A 27,860-nucleotide genomic window follows, 5' to 3' on the forward strand; every position below is an offset into this window, starting at 1 on the left:
ATATTTCTCGGCGAACCAATCCATGCTTCGACTGACTTAGCTCTGATTTGTAGACTGATTTCAGCTGGTAATCTGCAAGGGCGGTGGTCGTCGCGCCAAACATGTACGGTATTTGTGTTGATAAATATATATTTTCCCACAATCCAATGCGTTACTCTATTGAAATCATGAGTACGAGTTATAAACCTAAAACATACCTAATTAAGCTTGATAGTGTCTCAGTTTGTACTCATCGGTTTGCGCAACAGTCAAAGTTGCCGTTTCTGTTTCAGACCCATATCTCGCGCATGCCTGGCGCGATGACCACCGCCCTTTAAAGCAGTTATTAATTTCCCTCTGTGGAGAGCATACGTGTATCCGATACATTTGATGCGTAATGCAGTCCGACGATATTGTAGTTGCTGCTAATTCAAATTCCAAGCTCACAATGCAAACTTCTAACCGGGTATAAATTAAACAAAATGTGCTACAATTTCAAACACTGTGAACAAACATACTGCCATCCGTCAGTCACTCTGATTCCAATAGTCATTAACACAGATCGGCTAAAACGTATTCCTGAACACCGGTTTCAAACTTTGAACTTAGATACTTGGTAAATATATATTTGTTACATTGTGATGAAACTTTTATAATGATTCGATCTTGCTTCAGCAACTCGGGAGTTCAGTTAAACCGAATTCTGAAATGATTTGATTGCCATATAATTATAACCTCAGGATGTTGTATAGTGCACTCAATAACATATGCAATGATTGGATAACTGTTACATGTCCATATTTATACGTATATACTTTTTTTAGATATCGTTCCAGTACATGTCTGAGCAAGATGAAGTTAATTTCAGGGTATCTACATTCAATGGTATTAGTGGTGGCTCTTTCATTGCATGGATTAGGTGTGTAATTAAGTAATAATATTATGTATTTGTGTGCAGGTGAGTATGTGCGAGCGTCTGTATGGATGTACTATAGCTAGAAGTGATAAAGCTAGTGTAACCCAAATTTTACATACGAGTTCCCTGAATATTTCACAAGATTTTGTATTATTTGCAGGACAAAAATTCAAGGTCAAAACATATTTACTATACAATATAACTATGTGAAAACAAATGGACATTGTTTTTAAACTTGGCACACATCAAATGGTAAAGTCACTGTATGAGTTTTTGGATGTTAAGTATATAATCACAAGGGGGAAAGTAGCTAGTGCGTTCAAACTTGGCATGTTTTATTGTCTATTGTGACTGGTACCGTTTAAGATAACAAATCAAGGTCGCAGAGGCATCTCACAAGCGATGGTTATAATGTCAAAACAAGATATTTAATGTACAGTACTTGTTTATTTATGTCTACGTATTTAAGCTGAGGGAAATCGCTAGAACTTTCAAACTAGGCGCACATTGTTTTTATGTAACTCTGATGACCTCGTTACATTTTGGGGCAAAGGTTGAAGTCACACCATGTGTGTTATCATGTGATTCCCAATATTTATTTTAGAGTTAATGGGTCAAAGGTCAAATGTCACAGTCTATATTTGTGTTGTTGCATTCACTGGTAAAACCTTAAATCCATGGGACCTACTAATAAATATATCTCCATAGGGAAACTGCATTCAAAACATATTCTCTATGCTACTCACACATTTCAGGGTTAAAACACGTCTGCAGATTGTTGATAGTTATTGAAAAAAAAATGGCACATGTTGTCATCTCCACCGGGTGTTTTTAGCTTTTTAAAAATACATATTTCGTATCTTTTTAAACAAAAGTTTCTGCTAATTCTCCACCGTCGTTTGAAGAGATACCTGGATCAAGTCCAACAAAATATTATGATATGAACCGAGAAAGGTTTCGGGAAGACATTAATGATGGTAAGTTTGAAACATATGCATGACTTATTATATTTCATCATACTATTGTAATCAAAATTACATTATTTATTTTCCTTATATGAATTTAATTTTCGTAGTTACCACAAATCACAAAAATTGATATACTTGATAACCGACTTAAAGTGCAGTGTTTAGGAAAAATGAAACATCTCTTGAATTTAAATGAGATTGTGCGCTTGGTTTGTCGGAGAACAAAATCAGTCTGCCTTCCTGCCAAAGTCAAAGTTATTATTGCATAAATGCATATTTTGTTTTTGTTTGACAATGTCAAATAACAATTAGACTTTATATGTGGTTATGCCTACCTATTGATAGAACATAAATGTCAACGCCACAAGTCATTTTAAAGTTAGACAGACGACCAAGTCCTTCTATCCACTCATCAGATAAATCAGTGTATTTGTCTACGAAGGACCATGTACCAATATTCATAATGTTATCGTTGGATCCTATCAGTTTTCAGATGCAATTATATAAAAATATTCAAGTACATGCATATACAAAGTGTCATTGTTATAATCATATTTCCTGCTTGGAAGATTTACAAGTGCTTTCTATATCCCGACGTTTGCTCTCCCCTTTAAGTTTTTTCATCCATCAATTGAAATGAATAGCCAATCATAACTAATTGATTGTAAACTGTAAATTACATTATAATATTGTTTTGACATAATCTTAATATTTAATTTATTGATAATAATCTTGTTTTAGGCAATATTATTTATACCCTAATTGCATCAGATCCTGACGGTGACTGTATAACATTTGGTGTTCAGGACGGTTCAGAGTACTTTGACGTCAGCGACCAAACTTGCACAGTAGCTAAAGTTAAGCTAATAAAGGCTTTTGATTATGAAGTAAGTTATATATAATTATGTAATTTTATTTGATATCCCCTTTCAAACACAAGACAATAGTTATGCATTACATGAATTTTGTTTAGTAACTAATACGATAAAATCATTCATGAGCGTATGTTTCTATGTAGTATTTTACTCACGGTCCAATAATTTCTTATGTAACATGGATAGCAAAATTATTTATGCAAAAAATAGGCTTGAGATGAGGAATAATATGTTTCATACTCAGATATGAGCCTTGAATTTGAAAAACATCTTTTTAGCAATCTTGAGCACCATACAAATCAGATGCAATTAAATGACACATACTTTATGTGATAGATCCTTTCCTTGTACCACTGTAACGCTGCTCATATCTCTAATTTCAACTTATTTCTATTATTTCTGTGATTTATGAACACTTTACATGTATTTGATTACTATACTATGTGTGATTACAGACTAGTACCAGCGTCTCAGCCACATGGACTTTGGATGATAACCACAACAATCCAGTATGTATACATATTGTTAATGTACATATTACTAAGAAGGCCTTACAAATTCTTTTTTGTATCATGATAAGAAAAAACATAAATAAATTTAAGTCAATATTGTTTTAAATCTGCATCTATAAGTTTGATTGATTCTGGAGGAAAATTTCAGTGTACTTCAGATTTCGGCGTTAATTATTTGCCTGGTACCATTACATTTCATGAATCCTTTGGTCACAAATAGCAGAATTTCCTGTGATCCAGTACAGTACATTAATGGGGAACATCTTGTTCCCCCAATTTGTCTTAGGAACAAAAGAATTACGAGTTTCCACCAAGGTAATCTTTGAAGATACTAAGTGTCGTAATTTTGGCAGTCAATTTGGGATAGACATTGGAAAATACTTCTGCTGTATTGTAGTCACACTAGAATTTTCTAGTAGATTACACATTATGGTGTTTGGGATAAATTTAGTTGAGGATTTATTTAACATTTCATTAATTACTTACCATGTTTTATTGGAATTACCCTGAGTAGACAAGTCGCAATGAGGGTATCTGGACATTTCTGTCCAAGTGTTGACATGACATTTGTTCGTTTGTATGGTATTGTTGGTCTCTCTCTGTCGCCATCATGTTTTGCACATCTTGTTGTGTCATTAGGAAAAAGTTTCATCCCACATTTCTTACAAATATTATAAACGTACACTTCTGGTTACTCCGTTAGCATTACATTTTATACTCTTGTTTTGTGCTTCTGATTTGACAGGATATAATGCGCCAACAATTACAGGTGTACGTCGACGTCGTATCCTTAATATGTGTTTGAATAAAATTGGCCTTTAACTCTTTTTTGCTTCAAACGTATTTCCAGCCGATGGTCAGTATGTTTGTGAATACCCAAAAACGTATTACGTTGTAGAAATATATACGTAGGAGTGCTACTAGAAAATAGAATTTGAATGAAATATGCATTACCTACGAATTGACTTTGATTCACAAATAAAAGTAGCACAAGAACACTGATTTCCATAGTCGACATTGCTTACACTAACTTGGTCAAATGTCACCAATTTATGTCATAGGGAAAACTAATTGGTGGTGTTAGCAGCCAATTTATTATAAATTATTTATATTTTTGGTTAGTAACATTGGTATCTAATACCAAATCAATTAATACGAGGCAGTGAGTCATTCAAATCAAACAAAGCGTCAGTCAAAATAAACACCTAATTTAGTATTATTTTATTTATTGCATAATTATTTTATCAGTATCCTTTTATGTTTTTTATTATTAGCAAAGCAACACAATTTTGATATAATATAATGCAATATGCAACATAACTAGAGATGTTTGAAATATATGCCATTTGAATGTTCGAAAATGGAGCTCTATAGGATAGAATTTTCTCAAAGATGAACTTGTATTGTTTATAGATATTTCTATGATATAAATTACAAATTAACTGTTAAAAAGCAGCACAGTTACAAACTAAATAATGGTGTTCACGTCCGAACGTCAAAGAAAGTAATTATATTTGTTAGAATGTGCCAATTTTTGAATTTCTTTCAATCCCTATCCGGTCGAGATCAGAAAAAAACGAACATTCTATATAATTGTTAATCCCATAAAGTATGTTCACCAATAAAATATTTTCTTTATGTGCGTATATCTGTATTGTGTGTTCAGGTATGTCGTTGGTGTTTGCTTTCATTCCCCAACGGTATCATTGCAATTTGAGCATGATATTCCGTTTCAAGTCTCGGGTGTATGCATTTAAAAATATTGTTATCAATCGAAGTTCCAGTGTTTTTTTCTTAATTTCCGCATATATTTTCCGATGACTCAGGTCGGTCTAAATATGTTTTCCCGCAAAACAACTCTATTTTCTGTCACGTGAGGGATTTAATATTTCTGACATCTTCTGAAAAAAAGATTATATTTCAAACTCGCCGGTAAATTTTAATTTTGGGTATGCTTCTACTAAAATAAATCACAATTTGTATTATCAAGGCTTACGTAACTGTCTCTCCCCAGTTCTGCTTTGGTAACTATTTTCTGGATCATGTGACAAATTCTAGTAAGTAAAGACTAGAGTTATTCATATATTCGAATTGGACGATCGTTGAATACCCTGTGTTTGATGACGTCGTCCTGACCATGACATATTGCACGTCACCTACTCCTATCCCAACTATGAGTGATTGAATATGACTGGGTAACCAATCAACCATCTTCCACAAGTTCTACTCATTTCGTCTTTGGTGGTGCTGGCTAGATCTGATGAAGGTATACACTAGAAACATATTGGTCGACATATTAGGAACTGAACTTGGCAACAAATGCATTTTTAAACACAATAAAATAATGATACAATAGTGGTATAATGATTATACAATGATACTTTAAAATTAACTATAAAACTCTATATTCATAATATTGCAAGAATGCAACTTGCAATGCAACACACAATTCAGCTCACTTCATTGTAACACATTTATTATTATACGCAGTACAAATTTTTAATGATGTATAAAAATTGTATAAATGCGTCCAGAGAGTAAATTAATAGCTTAAAGGGCGGCAGTCGTCGTACTGCGTCCTGTTCGATGTGGGACTCATAGCGACGTAAACAACGCGTGTAAAATACATTGTTTATTTACATGAAATTCGAACACGCGCTGCGTGACTACCACCTCGCTTTAATTACATTCTTCGTCGATTATTACGTTTTGTTATAATCTAGTAGCATACAGGTAGTTTTGTTCTGTTTGTAGGTGGAGAATGACATCACTGTGTACATTGTTAATGTAAATGACCATTCACCAGAATTCATTGGCTCTCCTTATGTAACATATGTATTCGAGGTAAGGGTCAAATAGTTTATACGTGATAGAAACATTTGTTACTTGATTGGAATATTCCATACAAATAACGGACTGGTAATTTTATTCGGCTGTAAAGGTAAAGTTCCCAATTATACAACCAATGCTCATTCATATGCACCATTGTTCAAAGCGTTCATTATTTATTACATTTGTATTTATTTATTTATTTATTTATTTATCGTTCGTATGCAAATTAGTAAAGCCTCACAGTTATACGCACACGCCACAAACACCCATCCACCCCCACAAAAACCCAACATTGAAAATATTAGCAAAGGAAGGGGTTCAAACCAACAACATCAACCAACCACAGAAAATAGAGCCTCTGGTTCAGGTGCCCTCGTGCGATATACTCGACACTGGGTTAATGTGTATACCAACACATTCTTGTGGTGTTTACAATGCATATGACCCATTCAATATGTCATTTTTTGCCAGTGGGCTCAGAAATAAGGTAGAGAATATGTCAGTTGTCCTGTATAAACCACACTCCTTGCAACAATCCTTCAATCTGGTCTTCAAGAAGGCTGTGATGAACACGTTCAGAAAACTGTATTTTGATCGTTATATATTTCAAATTTTCTATCTGTTCTTCAAATCAAATAGGATACATCAGAAGGGACTATGATATATTCCGTCACTGTAATTGACAATGATGTGGGTAGCAGTGGAGGTTGTACAATTACTATTACAAATTTAGATGTAAGTGATTAATTATTAATATACACACGTCATCATGGTGATTGGGTTATTTGTTCCTATTTAATGGTAAATTTATAAATAAAAAGAAATATGACAGGTTACAAATAAATTTCACGGCGATAAAATATTTTCTTTGCCTTGCTTGCGGTTTTACCCTAAAAAGTAGGATCGAGAATATGTATAGTACTGAAGTTATAACTAGGCCGGATAGTAAGACGGGAAGATCGTCCAACAGAATGCTGTTATCTTGACCTACTGACCTGAGTGCATGTTTTGCGGTATTTATTTAACTATATTAATAACCTGGCAGTTAACAAACTTAACTATCAGTTAATGCCTCTGATTCGCTACTTAAATGTTTGTTAAATAATGTAACTAATTCATTTAATTCGCTGACACTTTGTAGGACTACGATGGCATGTTTTATATTAACTCATCGGTAGTAGCGGAGAAAACAACAGTTGCTGACATTTACCTCACTGGAACCTTGGATTTTGAATCTTTGAGAGTGTATAAACTGAACCTATTTGCTGAAGTGAGTATATAACGTAAGGAAGTCTACATACATTCATGTATTCACACCAGTATGTTGGAGTAATTTCAAAGCATGATACAAGATTGCCTGGTGATGGACTCATTAATACTATACAGAAGCTGTTTTCATTCAATGTGTACTGGTTACAGTTCTAGTACAACATTCTATGTAATAATCATGTAATATTGCTTTATTATGAAAAAGAATATACCAGTTATAAATATGAGAGTAAACCGGTAGTTATGTTTAATGTATGTGTTGGCATGCGTTCAATAATAAAGTCTGAAACACGTCCAACCCGTTCTCAGCTTCATTGGAATTGTCTTGGTCGCTTTATTGCAGAAAATATGTAGCATGATACACTATGTACCATACTACAACAATATAGATAGATGTAGCATGCGAGAATGAACGTTTGGATCTAAGGTCAGGTACAAGTATGGAATGGGACATTTCATAAGAATTAAATTTAATAAGAGTTACTGATATTCATTTCTTTAAATACAGGATTTTGGTACAGATCCAGGTCCACTAAGTAGTAGTGCTACACTTTATGTTAATGTGAAAGATGTTCAAGACATGCCACCTAAGTTTATTGGTCTGCCATATTATGCGGATGTCCCAGAAAATCAACCAGTGGTATGTCTTTATAACCCTATTATATGATTAGCTTTGTTATTTAGTTTGGATTAATATGGATACTTTATTTTTTCAACCCATTCTCTGGTGTGCAGCATTTTGCGTATTACATTACACATGGTGATGTTAAAATATATTGATTAAAATCTTACTTTTGACTGGACAGGCATAATTTATATACTTAGTTATCTGAAGTTAGTTATATGTTGAAGGAACTGAAATTATTAATGGCAGATTTATAAAATCTACATAAGTTGAATGCTGAACATTGACTCTTTCCCTGCATCCATTAAATCATTGACAGAATACATCAGTAATGGAAGTTCTTGCGGTAGATGGTGATCTCGGTGTTCCACAACGTATACGATATGGTATTGCCTGTAAGTAACAGCAGTACAGTGCCTTATAATGACACACACTCCTTCACAACTTCATTAATTTTCAACTTCATATCAGATGCCTACTTGCTATCATGATAAGAGCGGCGCTTGAAACAAACAGACAGAAAGCTCATAAGTTGTGTTTCCCGCCGTCTTAGTCGTACTGTGTATCTAATACATGTCAAAAACGCCCTCTACAATGGCTAATCCCCATATATTTATTACACATAAAATCATGGCATGTGCACATTCAGATATCGACTGAAGTAGGAGCTGCTAAAACGTCAACAATAATACTGTATTGTTTTTTGGTGTTTTCTACTATTATGTTGTTTTCATAATCAAACGTTATAATTAGTGGAGGGTAATGTATAATACAAATATGGATAAATACATTTGTGTTGGTATTATAAAATGTTTTGTGAATATATTAATCTAAATTTGTTTTATGTGGGCTAATATGTTTGTATTTTCTAGGACAGAAAATCAATTGATTCTTGTTTAAAACTAAACCATTCTAACACACTTAGATAAAGACCACGATGTCATTACATTGTATATATGTGTCAATATTATATTGATTCTATTGTAACTACAGCTGGACAAAATGAAGCAGATTTGTTTTGGGTTGAAACTATAACAGATAGTGGTAAAGGAGTTTTATATACTTCAGTTCCGCTGGATCGGGAAGCTGTAGGCATTGATGGTGGCATCATAGCATTCAACTTGACTGTGAGTATTCCGACATTTCTAATTCAAACATCTGTATTATTGTTAGCCCCAATATACTGTGTATGAAGGTCTCCATTACATTTGAATCAAACAACGTTTGCCCAATACAGATATTATGAGAAATGGATTGAATGGCACGTTCCACCAGTCCTTCTTTCTCGGACAACAAATAGTTCTATTCTTTATATGAACGTTAACAATTCGACAAGGTGAATTACATTTTTAAGCTCATTTTCAAGACATGATAGAGCGTCTGGAGTTAATTTTATTATCCATCACCGTTCATAACAAACATCACTGTTAATCACAATAGGACGAATTAAAATATATATTCATATTTATATCCACCAATGCATTTACGGATTTGTAATATATTGATTTGTATAACTACTCATAATATTTAAGTCATTTTGAACCGTAACCTTTTCAAAATTGATAATAAATCTATTGTCACGGGTGTCAACAACTTTGCACGAAGAAGCTTTAGTTTGAAAAACAATTAAATAACAGCTTAAATATAAAAATTACTCATGAACTTATAATTATAAATATATTAATTACATAGTATACAGACATGATAAATGATTACTAATCTAATTACTGGAATATTGATTACATAGACAATGAGTACACCTCACCGTATTACCACGATGTCTTGAATTATTACACTAATTTGAAGTATTATTTGTTTACAGGCAATAGAAATTGACCAGTATAACCAACCTCTAAGCACTATTACAACGTTCACTAGAGTTACTATTCTTGTATTGGATGAAAACGATGGGACGCCATATTTTGATCAGTCGTATTACAATGGTAGCATTCAGGAAAACTCGCAAATGAACCGTAAAATACTCAACATCATAATGATTGTCAAAGATTCTGACTCTGTAAGTATTTGTCGATAATCGTCGATTCCAGTGCTATACCTACGATAAGTTGCATACGTCACACTGAATCGAAATAATCTTAGTACCTAGTACACTATTGATCGCCTTAACAGCTCTCCTAATCGCTTAGTCTACATAGACTGTCTACAATTCTCTAATTAAAGTCACGTTCCAAGTTAAGAACATGGTAGCATACATGTACTGGTGCAAAGTATGCTTATAAAATAGTTGTCATGGAAACAGAACTGAAAATATTTATTTTTTATTTTTTTCTATCATATGCTCAAATTTTCTCATATTGTTTAGAATTTACAGATGTGAGTAGGTTATATAGGCGATATATTACCTGTTGACCACCAAAAGGGGACAAAAAGTATCATTCTATATTTCCTGACTAAAATAACGATTATTAATTTTGGTAATATCTTCACTTTATGTGTGTTTGTAACATTCTAATTTTCATTACTATAGTTATATACATGAGTAATATGGCATCAGTATTTCTCATTTTTCTATGATTTCATACTTTACCCATAATCCTTTGCTTGAGAATCAAGATGGCTGACTACATAATACTTGTTGTATATCTGGAGAATGAAAAAAACCTCTAAATTGCATTCTCCTACATTTGTGGAGCTTTTTCTTGGGGCACATTGTATTGTTTGGCTTAATGTGTCCTTTAAGTGTATGACATAAAATATTCGGGTGTTCTCTTGTAATACAGTCAATATTGGAACAACCTAAAAACAAGCCAAACTACCCCATAACAACCCAAACAACTCAAAAACGAACCAAAATTAGTGAGTGACCAAGTGATGTAACTCAAGCACGCATTGAATACGTCGTACAATTTACCTTCAGGGAAACGCGATATAGGGTAGAAGATTAACAATAATGAGTGTTATTGTATTATTTGTGACGTCACACCTACCACAGTAACTATGTCACTGCCCTATTGGCAAAACGTTAGGTTAACGTTTGTAATTGCTGCATTACATAGACTATATAACAATATTTCTTAAGTGATGTAATTCAAGCACGCATTGAATTCGTCGTACAATTTACCTACAGGGAAACGCGATATAGAGTAGAAAAGGATATTTCCAAGGTACGGTTACCCATTTCCTTTCCCCCAGATCTTAGGAACCAAAATAGTGTACATCTGATACGAGTTTCCCGTCATTTTATACGTCAGTCGTACACTGAAGTAATGTTGTTTATGTTAAATACCAAAATACCCGAATTGATGGCGTTGATACTAAAGGCTACAATCGTTATTTCCTTTACTTCTACTGATCAGCTGTTCGAACTTCTCTCGCCGACTTTGTGGCTAGTTCGACGTAGTTGTGCTGCTTGACCGGAATGGTCACTGTAACATTTGACCTATGTAATTCACCGCGACGTGGAAATTAATCAATGAAAATTAAATTATTACCTGTTTCAAGAGTAGCATTACCACTGGAGAATCGTAGCATGTGGCAGTGAAACTTCTCTATATTTTGTATGTACTAAAACATGTAGTCATGTGACTTACTAGAGACTGGACATAAAGTACAGGTAGGGTAGGTTGGTGTGTTTTTCGTGGTTTTTTTTTGGGGGGGTCACTGATTTTCGTGCAAGTGTTGGGGGAGTGTTATGCACAGTTTTAGTGACCGTGTTGCCTAAACAAACACCTATTCGTACTAATCTTTTAGCAGTAGTACGTACATTGAATGACATGTTAAAAACTTAAGTTTTATTCAAAGCTATGATGATGACCCACTGTCTGATGATTCTAATAATGAATCATCAGACAGTGGAAATGAAAGTTTCCAGCCGGTACTATACACCAGATCTGGGAGAAAAAAATAAGTTATTTGAACAGGAAGTTCTTTAGCGACTAGCAATACACCACTAGGGAAAATAATATTTATGTTCGAGTACTACTGAAACACACTATGTTGTTCGGTATCATCCGGCCTGTGCCTTAAAGATGGAGGGATATTACAACGCGTTTTTCACAAAGGACAGTCTCACGCATTATAAAAGTGCGTTGTGAATTGTGATAAGTACGACTAGTAAATTTTGCCGGGGAGGAAACATTTTAAGCAGCGAAATTAGAGGGGATTGTTGTATTTAGATCGCAAAACGGTTGCTATGCAACAGTTTATGGCTATGTTATGTTTAATAATAACATTGTATTTGAGATATCGATTTTGAAGTAAATAAAGATTGGTCACAATAACGAATGATTGATATCACGTGGTGGGAAAAAAACAATCAATGCTATAATGTCACCCTGGAAATTATTGCAACAACATACTTATGTACACAGGCGTTAATTTTTTTTTTTGAACACGCTATCCGGACTCGCCCATTTGATTGTCTGAATCACTGTGAATGACGCTGATATTATAGAAAAAATAAGGAGTTTAACAATGGAAATGATGGAAGGCAAAAATGTTACTTTCATGCCGCTCAAACTGGCGATGCCATCATGTGTTTATGTCTGTCACAAGGGACATAAGTACATGGGGTGGGCCGTGTTTTTTGAAAGTCGCATACGTAAAAATATATGACCCTTCACAAACATTTGCATGAAATTTGCTAACTTCCCCCCTTTAATGGTGCATGAAAAATAGTGACCCTCCTTCCTTCTAAGTGTAAGGATAGTACATGTATTAAAACTATATACATACAGCTTAGAACTTTTCTACTTCAATCAGTTTAGCCCAGCTCTTTTTGAGAAGAGAACAATGTATGATACGGTGTATGTACCACATTAGGGTGACACATACACTATTTTACTGGCACTTTTATGAGTGTTGTGTGTTAAATCGTGTGCATTCTTTAAGATACGAGATACACACGTTCTATAACACCATTCTATATTTTTAATACATACTCTAGATATAGACGTTTTATTTAACACTGAGATTCAGCCAAATTGTATTCGTCTAACGAATTATAGTAATAATTGCAAAAGCATCGAGAAGCCTTTTATTCAAAGCTTGTTAGAACACTTGCTCACCACACAGCATGAATATGTTAATGAGAAAAGAAATCTCATTCACTAAATCATCATCAGTGTATTTCTCTCTTGAATCAGTGTGATGTTGAATGAAATAAGATGTATGATTCAAAACTAACAATAAACCTATAAAAATGCACACGATACCAAGATATAATAAGTTTGGGCAATCAGGATCAGCCAGTTTATCAGTCCTCGTTCGAACAACGTTCGAAACGAGATCTTATAATTCGGTCTCCGTCCGTCCTTCCGTCCGTCCAAAGTCATATTACAGAAACCCGGTGGACCAAATCTGTTCATACAGTGGTTTACTGATTCAATCCAATATGTCTGAATGGCAGCCATTTTGATTTTTGAAAATGTGGTATCTTATGCATGCTTTGTCAGTTTTTGTTCAAATTTGGTACATGCATTGTACATTTTAGATTTTAGATGTCCACGAAAATTTGTTTTACAATCGGATTAAATATAGCAAATTTACCATCTTGCCTTTTGACCATACAACTATATCCCCGAGGCTTTTAGACTATTTTCATTCATGTTTGGCACATACATTATAAATATAGGAATACATGTTTATATCAGTTTCTTCCATAATCAGACCAAAGATGGCCGACTGGCATCCATGAAATTCATTTTGGATACAAAAAATGCATGAATAGCTTATCCTGTTTAATTTCTGACCATATGTTTCGATTTTGGAAGAGTAAATTAATATATCTAATTTCCGTTGATACTAGAACCGCCATTTCTTCACTCTTAATTACTAACTATATTTTTGGTTCACAACTTTATTTTTGGCATTAAAAAAAGAAACTGGTGCTAAATGTAAAAGATTATACAGCTGTTTTGTAGACTTAAAAAAAGCATTTGACAGTGTCTCAAGAGATGCTTCATTTCTAAAATTACAAAAAACTGGCATAAAAGGCAATTTCTACAACATAATAAAATCAATGTACACTGATCAAGAATATAAAGTAAAGCTAAACAGTGGTATCACAAAGGTATTTCATCCAACAGGTGGTGTCAAACCAGGGTGCAATATCTCACCAACGCTTTTTAACATTTTCATGAATGACCTCCCTGGTATATTCGGTGAGAATGTAGATAAACCAATCATGGTTGACACTTTTCCCCTAAACTGCATTCAGTATGCGGATGACCTGGCAACTACTTCGGAGTCCGTGGACGGTCTACAAAACTGTCTGAACAAACTAAATGATTATTGTACAAAATGGTACCTAAATGTTAATGTTAGAAAAACTAAAGTAATGATATTTAACAACAGTAATCGTTTAATAAAAAATATGAATTTCAAAATAAATAATGAAGAGATAACATCTGTTAAGGAGTTTTGTTATTTAGGAGCCATTTTCACACCAAATGGTAAATTTAAAATAAATCAGTCAAACCTAAAAAATAAAGCTATGAAAGCTTTATTTAGTATACGTCACACTATACTCAATCATAAAATGATCTCTACAAAACTAAGCCTTAAACTTTTTGATCAACTCATCTCTCCAATTTTGTTATATGGGTCAGAGATTTGGGCCAATGAAATTACAAATGAAAACAATTACTTGGAGCAAGCATGCAACCACTTTTACCGGTTTATTTTAGGTGTTAGTAAAGTAACACCATTGATTGGCATAAGAGGCGAAATTGGTAGATTTCCTATAAGGATTAATGCAACTTTATCGCTAATTAAATATTGGCACAGATTGTCATTGTTACCTGAAAATCATATTCTAAAAAGTGCACTAAAAGAAACAGTGTCCTCAAACTCAAGCTGGATAAAACATGTTAAAACAATTCTTGGACATACTGACTTATCTGAAGTAAATAAAATATATAAAGTGGGAAACATCACTGAATTAACAAAATTGTTGGAAGAAAAATTAAAAAAATAAATATATACAAATATGGTATCAGCAACTTAGTCATGTCCCAAAAAACGGAAAATCAGAAAACAAACTAAGAACGTATAATTTGTTTAAAATGGAATATGAATTTGAAGGATACTTAACAGAAATTCAGGACTTCAATTTGAGAAGAATGGTTACCAAGTTTAGACTTAGTGACCATAATTTGGAAATTGAATTGGGCAGGAGAAAATTTCCAAGAATGGAGGCAAATTACAGATTGTGTAAAAAATGCAACACAGGTACTGTAGAAGATGAAAAACATTTCATCCTTGACTGTTGCTTCTTCACTCAAGAAAGAAATACCCTCTTAGAAGACTGTAAATTAGAAATGTGTAGTACAACTAACCGAAATTTAATATTCACTTGCATCATAAATAGTAGTACTGCACTTGCAAAATACTTAAAAAATACAATTTATAAAACCTAATTGTAATAAGTATTTTATATATACCCTTTGATTTGTTTGTAATTTTGAAACGTTTGTTGTTTTTGTTTATTTGTGTTTGTTTTTTCTGATCTGTATCCTTACCATACAGCACCCACTGATGGTGCAGTTGTGTAATAAAGTTATTATTATTATTATTAAAAACATTTCCTCTAATTCCAATGGGGACTATGTCATTCACAATGACTTGTTAAATTGGCAGGCTTGTGGCTGCATGCCAGCACTGCCACCATACCAACACGAGTTCCCCTAGCTTGGGGTAAATACATCCTTGTGAACAAATTTTACAATCATACTATAAAACCTACACTAAAAAGAAAAAAAAATATAACATAACAAATAAATCCAAATATACTGTGAGGAAAGGGTGGGTGTGGGCGAAAAGTCTGAGAACCAACTGGCTGTACCTTTATAGTAGAAAGGTGCTAGCTACACCACTGCTAGATCAAATATTATTATTAACGAGTACTGGCGACCTTAATTTCTCTTACACTGGATAATAATGACTCAAGATAATTACATTTTAAAGATCTCATTTGAATAATCAAGGTATTAAGTAATGTAGTGTAAAAGTTACATTTGTATATTAATTACAATCTTCTAAAATTCATGTAAACAAACAGTGGCTATTGGTTTTGTAAACACATATTACATCATAATATTACATTACAATAAATCTGTGTGTTTTAATCCAGCAGTACTCGAACATAAATATTATTTTCCCCAGTGGTGAATTGCTAGTCGCCAAAGAACTTCTTGTTCAAATAACTTGTATTTTTCTCCACGATCTGGTGTATAGTACCGGCTGGAAACATTAATTTCCATTGTCTGATGACTCATTATAGCTCTAAATGTAACTTAAGTTTTTAACATGTCATTCAATGTAAACACAACTGCTGAAGGAATAATAAGAATAGGTGTTTGCTGGGGCGAAACAGTCAATCAGACTGTGCATAACACTCTTCTCAACAATTGCACAAAAATCAGTCACCCCCCCTAAAAAAAATCCAACAACCTACCGCACCCGTACTTTTTGTCCAGTCGCAAATAAGTCACATGGCTATATGTTTTAGTACATACTCAATATAGAGTAGTTTCATTGCTACATGCTACGATTCTCCAGTGGTAATGCTATTCTTGAAACAGGTAATAATTTAGTTTTATTAATGTCCACGTCGCGGTGAATTACATAGGTCAAATGTTACAGTGATCTTTCCGGTCAACCAGCACAACTACGACGAACTAGCCACTAAGTCTGCGAGAGAAGGTCGAACAGTTGATCAAAGTAAATAAAATAACGATAAAACAACGATTGTGACCATCCATTCGGATAATACGGTATAATTCCGGTATTTAACCTCAGATTAGTAATACAACAGACTGGCAGCGCGGGGTTTTCTTTTGAAGTAATGCGTGTCAGATTTGTTTAGGTTATCAGTTCTTATCGTACCGAGTAAACGTTGCGGAGCAACAAGATTATCATTAGATTTCACAAAATAACGCGAGATCTATTCATATTACAACCAACTATCGCGATGCATCGCGAGACATAAACACAGGAAGTGACACAGACGACAGCTGTTGTCAGTGAACTGAAGTGAACTTCGAAAATGACATTTACGGACAAATTTGGCGAATCTGAGGACGATAATTACGACTGGGAAGCTATTTTAGGAGAACATTTTGACGAGGACATTGACGAAGATAATGACAATTTCTCTGACGATCTTGGCAGTCCTCGATCGGCAACCCCTGAGAGATCTCGTGTTTTCCATTTCCTGGAATTAAGAATAAATAGAAATATACTGGGCTATTTTCATACAAAACTATGACGGAAGTCAAACTAAATCAGTGGAACTCGATAGCAACAATACTGACACACAATAGACCATTGAAACAGAACAACGCGTAGATCGCGTACTATGGAGTCAAACACGACAAAAATAACACAACTATTTGAGGTAAACACTAAAACATTCGGTTACTTGTAACTCTCCTAATTGTTGATTGATTCATAACATTTTTACACAGCTGCAAAGGTCGAAATGTCCAGAACGCATCTGCCGTTGTTTTAAAAATGTAATACTTGGTGAGAGAGTAATACACATTTTAGAACAAAGTAATTGCCTTTTTGCCTTCACTTTTTGTTTTCTATTGTTCAACTCCTTATTTTTTCTATAATGTCAGCATTATTCACAGTGATTCAGACAATCAAATGAGCGAGTCCGGATAGCGTGTTCAAAATCAATTAACGCCTGTGTGCAAAAGTATTTTGTTGCAATAATTTCCACGACGTCATATCAATCATTCGTTATTGTAACCAATCTTTGTTTAAGTCAAAATCGGTCTCTCAAATAAAATGTTATTATTAAAGGGTCTCTTCCAGTTAAGCCTAATCTCACGACAAATTTACTTTCTGGATTAAAATTACAATAGATAATAAAAGATAGATCGTATATAACATAAAAAATCGTGCCCCATGATTCTTTGGTGCAATCCCTGGGCTGTGAAGGCTCCCCTTTAAATCTAACCGTCATAGCCACAAACTTTTGCATAAATATAAAAATTAGTACAAAACATTAACAATATATAATTATTTTTGAGACTCCAAAATGGCTAATTATTGCATTAATTAGATATTTAATGTACATTAGAAAAATAAAACAAAATTTAGTAAACAAAACATGCGATAATTAAAGTCTAATATTTGCTTCACCAAGCATTACTGTTTTCGTTACACAAGTCACGATGTGAAATTCGGACCAAATTCGGTCACATGCATGATGTCTTGGCCATGTTTACTGTTCGCAATTTGGATGAAAAAAGTTTCAAACATAAATTACAATTTGATTACGACTAATAAAGATGCATGTTATTCATCAACAAACATTCACGGTGAAGTGAAGGGTGTGTTGTCCACATTTTGAGGGAGAACGTCAATTCAAGGTTAAATGTTACTGGTATATCATTTTCACATGTTCAGGGCAGGGGGCTGTTCTACAGTTTGATTATCAAATTTAGGTCAACGTCATTGTGGTTCACCAACAAACATTCACGGTGAAATGGGAAACATTTATGTTTTTCAAGTTAGCCCTTCGATGATGTGTCACTGCATTCAAACATCGGTAGCAATCGGGGTCAATGTACACATGGCACAGTCTAGGCTACAAGCATGCAAGTGCTGGCCATGCTTATTTTACATGTCGATATCCGGCCAGCCGACCCTGTCAACAGAAAGCAAACAGAAAAAAAGTACAAAGAAACTTTAGAAAGTAATAATCAATTGGCAGTCACAAGAGAGGGCTGCGAATCTTCAGCTAGGCCCAGCAGTCACGGGATGGGGGATTGCGACGTCTACTGTATACATGAACTACACGACACGAATCCTTCAAAATGACCTGGTATTATTTGAATAGAACTTAGCACCTGCTTATCACCTAGGTTATGTTCGGATATAGACAATTTGGTCTGTCCATTTCGAAGTTTATAAATATCAGAATGTTCACAGTATGAATGTCATTGAACAATAGCATGATGGCGATATTTAACTACCTTGACCGATGACAAATAACAATGAATCACCAATGTATGAAAATAACAAACGTATCCAAACACAAATCTAATATATCACTGCTAAAGGTATAAATAGTGTTAAATCTTCATAGAATAGACAGAGTGTGAATACTAGTATTATCAAGCAAACAAAATGGTGGAGTTTTCAGTTATAATCAGAATGTTAAGTGTTCTCCCCAAGATTATTTTTAACAGTTCGGATAATTTACATAACATTGGAATTAGCATAATAAAGAATATGCAAATTTAGGTTGTAATTATCATATCTATTGTTATACTAACCAGAGACTAGGGTATGAATTCACATATACATCACATTTATGTAATATGTAATAAACTGTAATGAAGTTTCAGGTTACTTTTTACTATTAAATCATGGTTATTACCATAATTATAAATAAACAAAATAAAATTATAAATTCATGTTTACAAACAAATTCATTAAATCAATAGCAGTCGATAGTTTATTTAATTAAGAACATTATGTGTCCATACGTCCAAATGATTGCGTCCTTGAATAATGCTTTAATTATTCACTGTGTTTTTATTTCGTTATTTTAGCTAACAAATAATTAAATCTACGTGAACATGTAAAATAACAATAAAACAGATTGTTTCCTTGCAAATAAAACACACAATGAATATACTCAAAACATCAAAATAGAGAAATTGATTTATTCGTACAACTGCAAAGTTGTCTACACAATATCCAGAAAAAGTAAATAAAAACATCGCGGTTTAATGTCCGGTCCGGACTTGGAGCCAATGATAGTAAGTTGTACAGCCCTTACACACGCCAACGATTGAAATTTGTTTGGTTCCTATTAAATTATCGTTCGAAAAAATACCTCATTTGTGAGTCGTGCTTTTGATACAAACCCATGATCACGATCGACCCGTCGTGAAACTACCGCCATTTTGCCTTCCTTGTCCTCGTTCGGAAAAAATAAAAAAGCTCGCTTACTAATTATTTAATGACTGCATATTTTGTTTAAAAATATCAAACGAAAATAAACATTGAATAAAATAGAAATCAACTGCTCCGTTTCATTTGGGAAAGATTAAACCCGTGCAAAAACGAATGTGAAACATTACTGTCTGCTCTAAGAGAAGACACTGGGAGTCTTGTGCAAATTGTTTACAAATATTAGATCACATGGAAGGACTTTCTGTCACGTAGCCATAATGCGTAAAATAGAACATTTATATCTTGAATAAAACTGACAAACTTCCTTGCTGCTGCTGTCGAGTGAATGCCTAATCAATGGATTAGCTACTTTGAATTGAAACCGCTAAACGCGGGCAATTCAGCATTCCGTTTCTCTGCTTGTGGCATCGCAACAGCTGTGAAGGTCAGTACTGGGTCGAACGAATAGCGATGACTACTATATTAAAGCGCGGTAGTCGTCGCGCTGCGCATGTGCGAGATATATCGGTCTCATATAAACAAAGATGGCGACTTTGACTGTTGCGCAGATCAACGAGTACGAACTGACACGTATCGAAGCTTTAATTAGGTAATTGTATTGTGATTGGAAGGTATCGAAGGAGTCACCGGCAGTAATCAGTGCAAGTCTCGCCCACGTCAAACCTCATACTTGTGATTTCCATTTGAAGAGCGCATTGGATTGTGGGAAAATCAATGTTTATCAACACAAATGTCGAACATGCGCAGCGCAACGACTACCGCGCTTTAATTTTGAATGATCGTAAATAATGTTTTAACCCAATAGTAATGAATCACTGATTATTATATATATCTTGCAATGTCGGGAACGCTACTGAAAAAGTCATCGGTTTTCCATCTATATTCAAAAAGAACAGTATCGGACCAGATACTCTTAAAAGGCCTGGGGAGAACACTGCAATGTAGTTAGAGTTCAATACGTATTTTTTTCTTGCCCCTTTCCCATAATCTTTTATTACCATGTTCTTTACACTTCCCAGGAAATTTCCAAAAGCTTTCACGGCAACAAAAAATTGATCATTTTCTCAACGACAGACCTCGCCAAAAGATTGTGCAGTCTTGTCTTGAGCGTTAACAACTTAGCCTTGAGTATATTGGCTATTACACATAACAAGCACAAACCCTGTGTACGCATGTTTCTCTCGGCGTTTGATTCATCGTGAGTGGGTATAATGTTAAACGATAGAAGAGCCTGTCCTAAATCCGTATATAGTTATAAAATTGTACATATATGGATAGTGAGTTATTGGGTCGTTATTAGCATAACAATAGTCAAAAAATTAATCCCCTCTTGAATACCTCACTAGCGTATCTCCCATTGTTTTACTTGCTTTATTTTAGCGTCATTTTTTTTACAAAAATTACAATATGTTTCCTGAAAATCTATAAATAACACAAAGTACAATTAAGTCCCAAAACAGGGTGAAACTACCATGACCCTAACATGACCTTCAGATCCACGCCACAACTGACGATCACTGTTACATAAGCTGGAATTTTATATCCCAGCTAATAATAATTGTGGGAGCTAATTATATAATGATTATATAATATCAAGTTTGATTTCAAGATATTAATATTAGCACAATGATCAATTGTGATTTTTTTTACATATACATTTAAATCTTGTTTCTTATTACATAGACTGTAGAAATGGCGTCTTTCGAACTCAAAATTATTAACAATGCTGTGGCAAGTGAAGCATTTTACGTGAGTCCAGACAAAGCTTTATTTTCAACCCATGCTGTTATCAAAGTGAGAAATCCTGATTATTTAGATTTTGAAAGTGTACAACTGTTTAATTTTCAGGTGAGTATATGTAATAATGATAGGATATGGTTGCACTAGATATGTACAATGCTTAATTCAATAACCATGTTTGCATGTGTATATGTGAAAAGGGGGCTGTTGAAGCCATGGCTAACGGATATATGAAATCAACTTACTACATGCACGAGATATTCTATTTTGCACACAGTAAACCACATTATACAATATATTATAATTATATGGTAAGCAGAAACAAGTGACCTCCCTTTTATTAACATTTCAATTTTTAACTTTAGGTATTAGCTTACGATTTATCAGAAGAAGGTCTGAGCAGTACAGCAGATGTAACGATTCATGTCATGGATATGAATGACAATTCTCCTATTTTTACTCAAGACGAATACTGGGGTAATGTGCATAAGAAGTCACCTGCAGGAACATCGATTTTACAAATCAGTGCAAGTATTATTTTTCTTTGTTTCCTTTCTTTTCCAAATGTCTCTGCAGGACGCAAACAATTACTAAAAGCTAATGCTCGGTCCCTTGTTGGATTATTGGGAGTTGTCAATGCGCTCTCCACAAACTTAAGAAACAAATGTCCGAACAAAAACTTGACACTTTTTTCCTTTCCACCACTGAGAATCGATTGGCTGAAACGTATACAGAGAAATAAAGTACATAAGTAAACAATACATTTCACGTAATTGATCGATATGCATATTATACATTTACATATTACTATCATCACAGTTAGCGACTACCTCACAAAGGGTACAAATATCATACATGGAATTACACGCAGTAGATCGTAAAGCGTAAACACTAGCGAGATCGGTAAACACGAGTCACATGTATACGAAGCAATGACCTCAAACAAATATCGCAAACAGTCAGCAATTCATAATAAAGAAATGATATGTTTTGCTGGCACGGCTCTAGAAGCCGTACCTACACACGAATTGGTGACGTCACAAAATACATAACCTTCAATCTCGGTCGTTTCCTCGGTATATACGAATTGGTATATACAAATTACAATGGCAGGACTCCAGAAGACGTACCTACACTTTATGCAATTTTTTTTTATGTGCTCATGAATATTCATTAATTTGTGGGTCAATACATTCTAAAAGGGGCGATATTTTATTTTGGGGGGGAAGAGTTAGAAAGGGGGATTAGCAATCCTTAGGGGGGCAATACAAAAGAAGCGACCCATTTAGAGAGCAGCATTGCTCCTTGTGTCTGTTGTTGCACGTGACCTGCAGTTGTCAACTGTGTTCGTACTTCGACGACTTCCATGTGAGGTAGTGTTCTGTTTTTCTGACTTGAGTTCTTGATACTAATATACAGAAGTTGCTGTTTATGTTTTTAACGTCTTTCATATCTTGTCTTGTAGGAGTGTCCTGTCTTTGAGTTCCCAGCGTACTGTCTTGTCCACTGTGTCTTCACACAAGTGATACGATTTAAGTCCTACTGAGGAGCAATGTTTTCACTAGCATTCAAAACTCGTACTGGATTCGAACCAGCGATCTCTCACATTGCCTTCATGCAAATGAATAATTTGTTTTCATTTTTAGCTTTATTGCCAATTAGTGTTTGCGAGAAAAGACTGGCAGGCATGGGAATTGAACGCAGGTCCTCCTGATGACTGTGTAGACAACTGAACCACAAGACCACAATGGATTGACTGGATGTGGTTATATATAGAAATACAACATATTTATATTATTGAGTTACAATTGTCCAAAAAATGCCAATTTTGTGTTTTTACTTGTGTAAACTATATGCATGCCATAACCCGTTAGTGTACATCTTGCCAATTGGGTGTTTGCCATTTGCGTTGCCCATAAATCTCAAATATTTGTCCACACATTTATTGTCACAATTTAACCACTTGTTAATAGTGGAAATTACTTAAACGCGACTTGTTTAATCAGTTGACATCAATGCAACTTACCCACAGACAGTGCATAAAAGAGTATCATTATTGAGAAATTATTAACAGGAGCGTGTTTTGGCATTAGGTTTAGGGTCGGGTCAGGTATGGGCAACGCAAATGGCAAACACCCAATCGGCAAGATGTACACTAACGGGTTATGGCATGCATATAGTTTACACAAGTAAAAACACAACATTGGCATTTTTTGTAACTCAATAATAGAAATATGTTGTATTTCTATATATATATACACTATATAGTCTTATTAAATGCAAACACATCCAGTCAATCCATTGTGGTCTTATGGATCAGTTGTCTACACAGTAATCAGGAGTTCAATTCCCATGCCTGCTAGTCTTTTCTCGCAAACACTAATTGGCAATAAAGCTAAAAATGAAAACAAATTATTCATTTGCATGACTACCCATATTGGTTCAGTGGATTTGTACAATGAAGGCAATGTGAGAGATCGCTGGTTCGAATCCAGTACGGTTAGTAAGAGTTTTGAATGCTAGTGAAAACATTGATCCTCAGTAGGACTTAAATCGTATCACTTGTGTGAAGACACAGTAGACAAGACAGTACGCTGGGAACTCAAAGACAGGACACTCCTACAAGACAAGATATGAAAGACGTTAACATAAACAGCAACTTCTGTATATTAGTATCAAGAACTCAAGTCAGAAAAACAGAACACAAGAACACTACCTCACATGGAAGTCGTCGAAGTACGAACACAGTTGACAACTGCAGGTCACGTGCAACAACAGACACGAGGGGCAATGCTGATCTCTAAATGGGTCCCTTCTTTTGTATTGACTGCCTAAGGATTGCTAATCCCCCTTTCTAACTCAAAATAATATATCGCCCCTTTTGGAATGTATTGACCCACAAATTAATGAATATTCATGAGCACAGAAACTGCTACGTCATGAATAAATTAGCGTAATTTAAAAAAAATGCATAAAGTGTAGGTACGTCTTCTGGAGTCCTGCCAACACCAGCAAGCCACCTTACCAAATCTCAACTACAGAGGGCGACATACTGTACAATGGCAAATTTGTACGTTATTTGGCCGTAACATTCTCTGATATGTTCAAAGCCTCAAAGCAGTGCCAACGACAATCATTCTAATTAATCCAATACATTGACAAATATCGTGGTTGCACAATTATCTTAAAAATAGATCACTAATTTGGGGTGAACTAATACTAATATTCTGGAAGATATGGTTATGACTGTCTTTTTTGTAAAATTTGGCGACATAATATTTGAATAATAACAGAACCACAATGGCTTCGCTCAGGAGTATGAAAGTAGTTTCACTCGTGATGCCGGGTGTACATGATGAGTCACTTGATTTGCTTGAAAATAAGGCCGCATAATACATCACACCATATCAATGGTGCACCTGTCTTTAGATATTTTCTGATGACTTGGGCAATTTATATGTTTTGTGACAAATACTATACCGCATGTGCAAGAATTTGCTACTCAGGCAATCATGTGAATTTTTTTTCTGAATACCGAACAAACGCTTGAAAATATCCATCTGATAACGCACATAAAGTTTGAAATTTAGTTTTTGGTTAGTCCCCTGATCACCACCCTTTTGGATTTCATCTTAACAGAAAGTAGTTTTTTACTGATGACACAGTTATCAGATCTCTATACCGAACTTCATCACAAAATAATTTAAATCAGTCAGATTTCTTAGATTTTCGGAACAATGGGCAACACTTTTGTTTCGAATGTTTTATATAATGTTATTAACATTTGCCATATAGCATACAGAAACAAAAAAATGGAAACAATTTTAAGAATTCTTTTCTCGGATCAACTATGTAATTGGCATGTAGCCTGTATGACCAACACATCAAGTCTATACTGAAACTCAACAAATCGATACCAAAATCTATGTTCTGACCCAATTTAGTGAATCAATCAAGATGAAACAAAGTGTATATACATTGAACTGGGCTTACACAGTCTTTTTGTGTATCTAATTACAATGCAAATTGTGTTCATTTATTCATCTTCTTTTTTTGTATTTTGTTATTTTCAACTTTTTCCTCTGGGGAAAACTAAGCTACTGAGATATTTATTTTCCTTTTGATTATCCACACTCTTTAGTTTGTGCAATAGAAACCCGATCTTTCAATGTAATTGTTTGGACATGTGTAACTTGATATTACTGAATGTAACTTAATGTAAGATTGGAAATAATTTGAATTGAAGTTTTCTTTTAATCGATTGCATGATTTGGCCGCAATCTTAGATTTCTGACAAAAAATGCCATAATTGGATAATTGTTTCTCATGAATTCATTTTGCAATCATGATAAAATTTCGTATGGAGAATTAACCACTCAAGTTTCTTCAAAAAAATATGTGAACCAGTCACGTAATTCGGTCAACATTTTACCCGGCAAAAAATAAATGCATACAATGATGCTTTAGATAACAGCATATCACGTGACCTTAGCATACCGTCCACAAAAAACATTTTCTGCTCCTACGTGCACCCCGCTGACGCCGCTTGCAGCTTTACTGTTGTATGAAATGGTATGTTTTTCACACCTTTTGTAATATAACAGTTGAGATTATGCGATCAGCAGCTTGCAATACACAACCTACAACATTATCTAGATTAAGTCTAATATATAAATAATTTATAATTTTATTCGGATTGTTATATTTGTAGGCAACTGATATGGATAGTGGTGTAAACGCTGAGATAGTATACAGTATTACAGACGTAGTACCGCCCACTGATAGTTTCATAGTGAATAGATCCACTGGTGTTATTGGCTTGAAAGATACGCTTGACTCTAAAACATCAACTGATGAGTATACACTAACAGTCATGGCAAGAGATAGAGGTTATCCTTCACATTCCACTACAGCACTATGTATAATATCTGTGCTGGTAAGTCATAACATTTATTGTTATCGTATTCAGGGAATAAATTAGGTATATATTTAGATTAGCATTCATATCCCAAATACTTTCTCCGTACACTTGTTGATTGCTAAATGATAACAAGTCTAAATGGATAGGCACTGTTAATATGATTCTGGTGGATTAAATCAGTAAAATGTACATGGCCATAATAAACTGTGAGTAATTCTTTTACCATTTATGTTCTGTAGATCTGTAAATGTTACGAAGCAGCAGAAAGTGGTAAGGATTATCTTCTATTATAGACGCATTATAAAATTATGCAATAACGCGGTATCAACTTATCGTTTTTTTTATATTTTAACATGGTGAACTTTAAACCAAATGATCATGTAAGTTGGTTGACGAAAATATTTATTGCGTATTTTGTACTATTCATACTCTGAATGTTGATACCATATCATTGTATGGTGTATATAACGTGATTTGCGTAGCTAAATGAAAGAGAAGTTCACACTATTCCATTATACTCTGATGGTGGTATTTTATAAAGAAAGGATAAAACAGATTATTTCAATAACAACAGTAAATACGCTGTCCATATCATACACACATATGACACCAAATGTCCATGTAGCATATGATTGATTGATAATAGTGTCACTAGAAGCTGTGAGATAAATATATTATTCAGAAAATGTATAGCATTCATATGATGCATTCATCATCATATGTAGCATATAATGTATAACGTATTTACAAACTACGTTAATGACCATTATATACCTGGTAGCGGATACACAACAATAAAATCTATCAACATCAATATCACCTGCGTTTGAGCTTCAAAGTAAGTTACATACCAAAGTGACAAACTGTCTATAGTTTTTATAAATCAAACTTGTGTCTGTATAGGCTTTAATTGATGAGTATTCATTAATATCCAACATGTTGCAGATGAATGGCATTTAGATTTTCTGCATACACACCATATTTACACTATTTGCGCCAGTTCATTCCGTTTGCCTTATACCTATATACATCATCGTATTGGCTAATCTATTAATGTTTATATAATATTGAATTGTGTTGCAGAAACCATTATAGAGTCCATGCCAACTGATGCAAGCACTGGAAACGAGAGTACTGAATATACAGTGTTTATCATTGTCGTTGTTATTGTCTGTTCCATATTTGCATTAGCAGTTGTTGTAATCGCTGTGTTACTGATAGACATCAGAAGGAAATTGTACTTGAATAAGAACTTATCACAACCGTCACGACAAATCAGTGGTACTGTTATACATAACGACGAGGTTGCATTACAGGAGACCTAA

General features: G+C 34.2%; 1 protein-coding gene across 1 annotated transcript; it reads left to right on the forward strand.

Moving 5' to 3' along the window:
- The first annotated feature begins 921 nt into the window (after positions 1–921).
- Positions 922–27,860, forward strand: LOC102805666 (cadherin-related family member 1-like). Its single transcript, XM_085501918.1, has 15 exons — positions 922–937; positions 1,771–1,872; positions 2,605–2,750; positions 6,005–6,094; positions 6,722–6,817; positions 7,224–7,352; positions 7,860–7,991; positions 8,296–8,371; positions 8,970–9,103; positions 9,799–9,993; positions 21,558–21,722; positions 21,980–22,141; positions 26,326–26,550; positions 26,775–26,805; positions 27,619–27,860. The coding sequence occupies exons 1-15, from the start codon at positions 922–924 to the stop codon at positions 27,858–27,860; spliced, it is 1,941 nt and encodes a 646-aa protein (XP_085358044.1).

Source organism: Saccoglossus kowalevskii, chromosome 7, assembly GCF_978046115.1.
Source record: "Saccoglossus kowalevskii chromosome 7, keSacKowa6.1, whole genome shotgun sequence".
NCBI classification, from domain to species: Eukaryota; Metazoa; Hemichordata; class Enteropneusta; family Harrimaniidae; genus Saccoglossus; species Saccoglossus kowalevskii.